General features: G+C 37.1%; 1 protein-coding gene across 2 annotated transcripts; it reads right to left on the bottom strand.

Annotated features, from left to right (window-relative positions):
- Window positions 1-218: 218 nt before the first annotated feature.
- COMMD3 (COMM domain containing 3) lies at window positions 219-4,108 on the bottom strand. 2 transcript variants are annotated; one of them, XM_015561470.1, is made up of 8 exons: window positions 3,936-4,108; window positions 2,508-2,619; window positions 2,341-2,404; window positions 2,214-2,248; window positions 1,784-1,844; window positions 1,647-1,703; window positions 1,499-1,558; window positions 219-602 (listed from the first exon to the last, which is right to left on the bottom strand). In XM_015561470.1, exons 1-8 carry the CDS (start codon window positions 4,072-4,074, stop codon window positions 564-566), a joined length of 567 nt encoding a protein of 188 aa, XP_015416956.1. In that variant the 5' UTR covers window positions 4,075-4,108; the 3' UTR covers window positions 219-563. The 2 variants fall into 2 exon arrangements, with proteins under 2 accessions (XP_015416956.1, XP_006759990.1); XM_006759927.2 differs by having other exon boundaries at window positions 219-583.
- Window positions 4,109-7,630: the final 3,522 nt, after the last annotated feature.

Below are 7,630 nucleotides of genomic sequence, written 5' to 3'. Positions count from 1 at the left end.
GTCCGGCTGCGGCGAGTCCCCGGCGCCAGTATCGGGACGGGCCAGCTCCCCTCGCGGGGTGACTGCACCGGCTCCCGAATCCAAGCTGGAGTCTTCCGCCGGGAGCTCGCCTCTTTTCCCACCGGGTTTAATTTTAATCCAGAGGAAGGACAGTCGTTAAGAATTAACGCTAATTGTTCTGTCTTCAGAGTAATAACTGACACACAAACACATCCAAACAAACGCTCAGTTCTGGAGAGAACGAATTTATTCAGAAGATAAATACTGTCTACTTCCTTTTTTAAGACTTGAGAATTGATCAAAATGGGTCAATGTACAGTTAATACTAACGATTCAAACACGTAGGCAGGCTTTCCCTCTAAACTTTTTCATAAGTGTAAAAAAGTGTCAAAACTGAAGAGTGGCATAAATCCAAAAAGAAATTTTTTTCTATTAAAAATAGAGGACACAAACGACGGTTCGGCCGACGGGACGTCAAGGAGTGCTGGTCTTCCAGGCGCGGGCGGCCGCTAACTTCCCCAAGTTAAAACTGGGTTGCTCTTTCCAGGCTTTTCGAAGCATCTTTAAGTTTCCCCACTAAGTCCTAAAAGACGTATATAATGCTATGTTTTTTAAGATAAAACACGGGAAAGAAGTATCCAAGTTTGAGAAGGATTCAAGAAAAAAGCCGGGAGACACTTTATAAAAAAGTTTAAAATTCACCTTTGACAGACCTATCAAAAGAAGGTTTTCCTCTAAAATAGTTCATCTTCAAATCGGCTACTTGCCCTCAGATTTGAAATAATGATTTATAACCGAATCCTCTTAACAGGCAAGGTATATATAAATTAAATTTCTCAAGTTATCTAACAAAGATTATCCTGTATTCACATTTTCTGAAAGTTTAAAGTTGATTAATGGTTACATTTAAAAAAAACTGCAGAAGATGCCTTTTGGAAAGTTCAATTTCACTAAAATTTGAAGCAATGATCTTCATTTTTAAGTGGAAAGAAAGAAATTCGTTGTCATGTCCATTAATCAAAGTAGTGGTGAATTTCCCCAGCCTTACACTGGCAATATAAAATTTTAGAATTTTATGTATAGTTTCCCCTTTATAAAAAGTCTTTTAAAACCACAGTTTAACAATCCTGTTTTGAAAGTTTAATTCAATTTCTGAAAACAAAGAATCCATTTTCAAAGCCATGTTTATAATTTTGCTTTGTCCTATTGGATCAAACTCATCACAAATAGAAGGAATTTACACTCAACAATACACTCAAAAATTTACTTTAACTGAAAGGAACAGCCAATATAGACCAATTCTCTATTAGTATCATCTTAATTCCAAAAGTGAAGTCTACGTTAAAATATTGCTCTTGAAGTCCCCTTCCCATTACATCCTTACCCAGTCTTCATTATCTACTGACAGATGATTAGATTTTTCTTTTGAACTTTCCAAAAGCATAATTCTCAAACATCTATAAAAAGATGGACATATTCACAGATCCTAATACTGTACCTGTAATTGTTCCATGTTGCAACTAAAGCTAATCTCTGGGTGGGATTGGGAATCAGTGTTCTGGAGAAGGAAAAAAATGCTGTTTAAATCAAGAAAATTAAAATTCCATTTCACATTTAATTTTTAGACAGGGCTAATGTATAAATACCTCTACATTTAAGGTCACCAAATATGCAGGTCTGTACATCTTATGAAGTTGATTGGTCTAAAACAACACAACACATTTCAGTGTTCAACTCTGCTTTTTTAAGTTCCTAAAGAGCTGAGAGAACAGTTAAACTTTACCTTTATCTGATACTCCAAACGCCAAGAAACATCAGTTATATGAGGGAGAGATCTGCCTATACTGAAAGATACAATGATAATTTTGTACACAATATTTACAAAAAACTTTCAGTATTTTTCTTTACTAAGAATGGTTTCTACCTTCCACCTCCCCCCCCACACAAAATTTGAATCCACTCTGAATTTAAAACATTGTTAAACTTCTTTTTCAAGTTTTGAATAGTAAAAAAACATTTTAAAAATTATCTCCATTATCTTCATCTTTTAAAAACATTAGCTTAACTTCAATTGTTTAACTTGCCCTTTGGCCCCTTTTCTTTTGGTCAAAATCCCTGTTTTTTTTTTAACCCTGTTTTGTTTCACACCAGCATTCTTCATTCATACCTGTAAGTGAAAAGTGGCTCAACTTGACACCTTACACAGTACCTACCTTCCCAGTAGGATTTCTAGGGAATCCTTATTATTCTGGAGGGTGGAAAAAAAGAAAAGAAAACATCTTTGCAAACAGAATAGAAAAAAACAGTAATTGCTCATTTTAAAAAATTGAGGTAAATAACCTGATATTCTGTGCAAAACAGTTCTATTCGCTCTCTATCAAATTTACAGTCTTCTAGATAAGAACTAAAGGAAAAAAGAAATCAAAGTTTAGTTCCCATTTTAAAACTAAAATTGTAATAATAAAGATATTATTTGATAATAAATGGAATTTAAGTAAATCCTATACCTTAGAGTTGATTTGTCAGCTCTTTGCTTTCCTGCTTCCAGTATGTAAGTTGCAGCTGCTGTATGACAATGTTTTAAAACCACTGGGTCGATATGTTTCAAGTCTGGGTGATCTAAAATAAATTAATTGCCAGTGATGCCTTTGATAAAATTTTTATGGTCATGTTTCTTAAAGGGATATTTTCATTTGGGTACCCACCCCTTTAATAAGATAATAAAAAGAATTCCACTGTAAGGACTGGCAATTATAAGTAAATGAGATGAGCAAGAAGGTCAATGGCAAAACAATAAAGAGCACACATCAATAATTCTGGTATTTCCCGGTCTCAATGACCTTTAATTTTGCCTTCATATTTTTAGTGTTCTTAAAAAAGCATTATAGTTCCAAAGAAAAAAATAACTATGCAGTGGCCATTCCAACACTGGATGGAGCAAATTCAGAGGAAAATAAGGACATAAATATTTCACATGGTGCAAATATAAGAATGAATACATTCCCTCTGAAGATTAATTATAGTGTAAATGGCTCCATGGACAGTAACACATCAAGGGAGGCAAGGGCACGAGTTCAGAATATTAAACTTAATTTTCAAAATGTTTTCAGGATTTGAGAGCCATCCCTTTTTTGAGATTACCCAGGTGGTGGCTACTATTTTCGTTTACAGAACTTCCACTTTCATACCTTCTGTACGTGTTTAGTTCATGAAACTACAGAAAAAAACACACAAACATTTGAATTGTTGGGATATTTATATTTAAGAAAAGTACCTAGAAGCGACCTGTCTTAAAATATGTCTTCAATTCGTACCAACACCGCACTCCGCAATTGCTGGCTGCACCACCGAGAGCCGCCTCCTGGTAGCTGGTGCGGAACAAAGCATTCTGCACCGCATCGTAACCTCTAGGTGTGCAGCCTGTGCAGAAGGTACCGAGCTGCGCGGCTGGCGGGATCCCAGGCGCCGGAGGTATTCTCTAAGCTGGGAGATGTCAACACGATGGGACCTCGCCATTACTTTGGAAACAGAGCCTTTGAAACCGCTGCCAGCCTAGCACTGAAAGCTTGAATTGCTAGGGAGCTCGCCTGATGAAACCCAAGTGTCAAACAGCCTACACCCCAGACCAGGCTGAGAACCTTAGGTGTTTAGGCCACAAACAAGACTTAAACACGGGTTTTACACAAGAACAAAGAGCCTGGGAGTGGAATCCGGCTCGAACACACAGCTGGCTACGTGCAGGTGCCAACTGGGGACAGGGCAAGGCTAGGGTCCGCTCTGGGTCTTGGCGGAGCCGCCACCCCACACTCCGTCCGGAGCGAAGGGCAGAGCCCGGAGACTTCCTCTTCCCGGGGCTCCCCCTCTCGCTCGGTCTCGCACTCTCCTCCGAGCGCCCCTCCGCCCAGGCCGACCCAGCTCGGAGCCTAGCGGCTTACCTAACACGGCCTCGTCCGCCTGGGCGTCCAGCAGGCTCTGGAAAGCCGCCCGGAGGAGAAGCGTGAAGGCGTTGGAGTCAAAGGAGCCGGGATCGGCCAGCCTCTGGAAGCCCTTCTGCACAGACTCCGAGAGCTCCATTGTGAGCGCGCTGTGACCTTCGACACGCGCACCACGTGATTTTTAGGGCGGCCCCGGGTGCTTTGTGGACGCCCTCGGCGCTCTCTTCCGCTCCGCGCTCACCTGGACAGTCCCCAGCTCCGCGGGGCTCCGCGGCCGCCTTCCCCGAAAGGCCCCCTTGGGAGGTGGAGGAAGGTGTCGGGGTCCCGCCCCACTTCCTTGAAAATACGCTTCCCCACTCTCGCTCGACGCGACAGCCTGCGGAAAGCGCCACTTTAAGGCAACTAATTTTTTTGGGGGGGGGGAGGGGGCGTTTCTTTTATTCAACAGCTTAACCCCTAGCACTGCCCTTTTGTGCGACTTTTATGTAATTCTTATGTATTTTTCCTTTTCCATTGTCATTTCTGGAGTATGGCAATTAATTCCTGCGTGGGGTGAGAAAGTGTATACACATACAGTCCATATAGCGCGCGTGTGTACGCAGTGTACTAAAATGATGGAATGGTTAATTATTCAAAAAGATATTTGACATAATTATTAAAATGTGTATGTTCCGCTGCAAATAAATATCTTTCAAAAGTAAACATACAAATTTTGTGCTACTCTACTCAGTACAGCTATGGGTCCATTTTTAATTACTCAAAGAATCTTCACATGTTTATCTCAGAAAGTTATCTTAGTAAAATACAATTAGGAACGGCAAGAATTTTATTAAAAGTAAATTACTATTTTGGGCAACCATAACTTTAAAAATTCAAATATTGTACAAAGTTTAACTTCCTCGTTATACCTCTATGAAGTTGGAGAACAAGAATGATTCTTTAAAAGAAAAAAACACACACACAAAAAAAAACCCAAGAAGCAAAGTAGATTATGCATTTTTGATTAAAAGAATTTAAAAGGAAGAGTCAAAATGCCTGTTTTTTACCATTGGAGGTGAGGGATAAGGAGCAAGAAAGGTGCTTTCGTCTTCAGGAGAGGTTATTTGAGACAGACACAACGTGAAAGACTTTTCTGCGCATAATTTAGGTGCTTATTTGAAAAAATATTTTCTAGTGAATACAGTCAACATTTAACCTTGCACCAATAGTAGAGAGCACCTGATACTCCAATAGGATGCACGTGGAATCATTTGGCATCTGTAACAGACTGAGCACTCAGGTTTTTGAGGGCTTTGGAAGGCATATGAACCGGCTCTTCACTTCAGTGAGCCTATAGGAACAGGGAAGGATTTAAGAGAGTTTCCTTAGGCTCTTTAGGAAACAAATACCTATTAATCATCTTCATCTTTTCTTCCCATCTCTTATTGTCTGTTTGAACTCTTTGTTTCTCATCAGCAGTAAAATGTCAGTTGACAAATTTCCAGATATCTGATTTTACATAGGGGGGTATTTTACAGGGCAGAGTTGCATAAATGTTAAACAATATAAACAATAGTCATTATATTTATTACACATATTTTTATGACCTTGCATAACATTGATTGTTAATACTCTGATAAAATTTGAGTCGATCATTGTAATCATACTCAATTTGGTATTGAATGCATTCATGCTGGAGCATAGATTTTAAGATTTTAAATTTTTTAAAGAGTTGAAATACAATTAAATGGTTGTGAGTTTGTGGGCGTAAAAGTTAGAAAATTCACAAGGATTGTTTTCCTAATAGCTGTTATGTTACTCTCTTGTGCATACGTAATTACTTTCTCTTACAGGGCATTTGTCTTCTGCCTGAATATATTCATGTGTTAGGCCCAAGTGATGGGTACATTTCCAGTTCACACAAAAATTTTAACCATAATGTTTTCTGATGCTAGAAAAGCTTGATTTTTCTACTGTAGATACGTTTATTTCAAATTTGTTTCAGTGCAAATGGAATGTGTGTGTGTCTTTTTCAAGTAAGCCATTGAAATACTTTGAAGTATGATCATTAAAATGGCATGGTTACCCAGATTTCGACTCTGTTGGCTGCAGCAACAAAATGAATGTTTTTTATATTGTTAGAAAAACTATGTACTAACACATGCTGAAAGTGTGAAGAAAAACTTTAAAGTTTGTGCTTTGGTCACTAAACACCACATTGGAGCTTTCATTAGAATTTTAAAAAATTCTGTAGGCTAAAACTAATAGACTAACAAAGAACCTTTAAAAATAACAATTATGTGTAGCTGAAAATAACAAAATAAATATTTAAACATCCTCATGTTAATAATATATTTTTCCTTCTAAACTGCAAATATTAAGATAGACAATGATGATAAATTTGTTTTTTCTTTTTGAGAATCTAGAAGTTATTCAAAGAATTATAAAGTATCATTTTAAACAATGTTATAAAGTATTTTAAAATACAATGTATCCTTTCAACTGGTTAAATTTTTTTAATTTTTTTAGAAACCAATTTAATATTGGCTTCTGCGCTGGGAGTACAATTATAGTGGTCTAGGGCGTTTATAGGATCTATGTGGTCAGCTTTTCCCAAAGGCCTCATTTGTATTTTTGTTAGTCTTATGAAGTAAAATATTTTCTAGTATTCTTTTAGATTGTGTAAGTACTTTTGCTTTTTTTTTTTTTTTTTTAAAGAAAGCTGAAGGAAAGTATTCCTTTAGATTGAAAAGTTCGTTGAACATCCATGGGGAGAGGGGGGAAAACCAATATGCCTAAGGGCCTATGAGACATCCAGAAGTTTTAGCTGCATATAAACTCTTTCTTCTAGTGAGGTTCTATTTTATTTCTACCCGTGGGGTGGGTACCTGCTCATTTTCCAGAGAGAAGAAAGTTAAAAACAATGAGAAACCATCTTCCCTATGCCCCTCTTGTACTGAGTCTTGGATGGTTAGTGATCTTCAAGCCTTGAGATATATATATTAATGAAAATAAAATTACTGTTTTAAAGTTATTTTAACCACAAATGGACAGTTGGGGGGAATACATAATTGAATTATCCATGACATTTGAAAGTATAGATAATTATTTCAGTGAAGTATATAACATCTATGTACATTCTTTTATTAAATATCTTAACTTAGTAAGGCTTGGAATCTGAATGGTCCAGTATTTGCACATTCATGATCACAGAGTTCAGTGGTTTCAAACTGAGTCTTATGTCCAATACGTTGTCAAACAGACCACACTGAGTATTAAGACGGGACAACAAAGCTTTTATTTTCAAACTTAGTGACCTGGTGCATGGATTTGTGCACACTGAAGGGAAATTAATTAGAAGAAATATTTTAATATTGCTATTCACTCTTTATAATAGAAATGTCAGAGATGAAAAAATTAGTAAAATGTATATGAAAATATATAAATTGATTAATAAATACCAGTACAATAAACAATAACATGATATAACAACAAAGACATATAAAAACAACAAAAACATGATATAAAAACAATGGTAAATTGATTAAATGTATTCTAATATCTCCCTGTATACCTCATTAAGAGTAAAAACACTTTCAGAGTGCTTGACTAATTTCCCTTGTGATGAAGTATTTAGAACTTTAATGTCACATGTTCTTCCAACTGGAGAAAAAGCAACAGATAACTGACCATGTCCGAAAATGAGTTCAGGTAGG

Source organism: Myotis davidii, unplaced genomic scaffold (genome assembly GCF_000327345.1).
Source record: "Myotis davidii unplaced genomic scaffold, ASM32734v1 scaffold376, whole genome shotgun sequence".
Taxonomy (NCBI): Eukaryota; Metazoa; Chordata; class Mammalia; order Chiroptera; family Vespertilionidae; genus Myotis; species Myotis davidii.
This window is presented reverse-complemented; position numbering and strand designations above follow the sequence as displayed.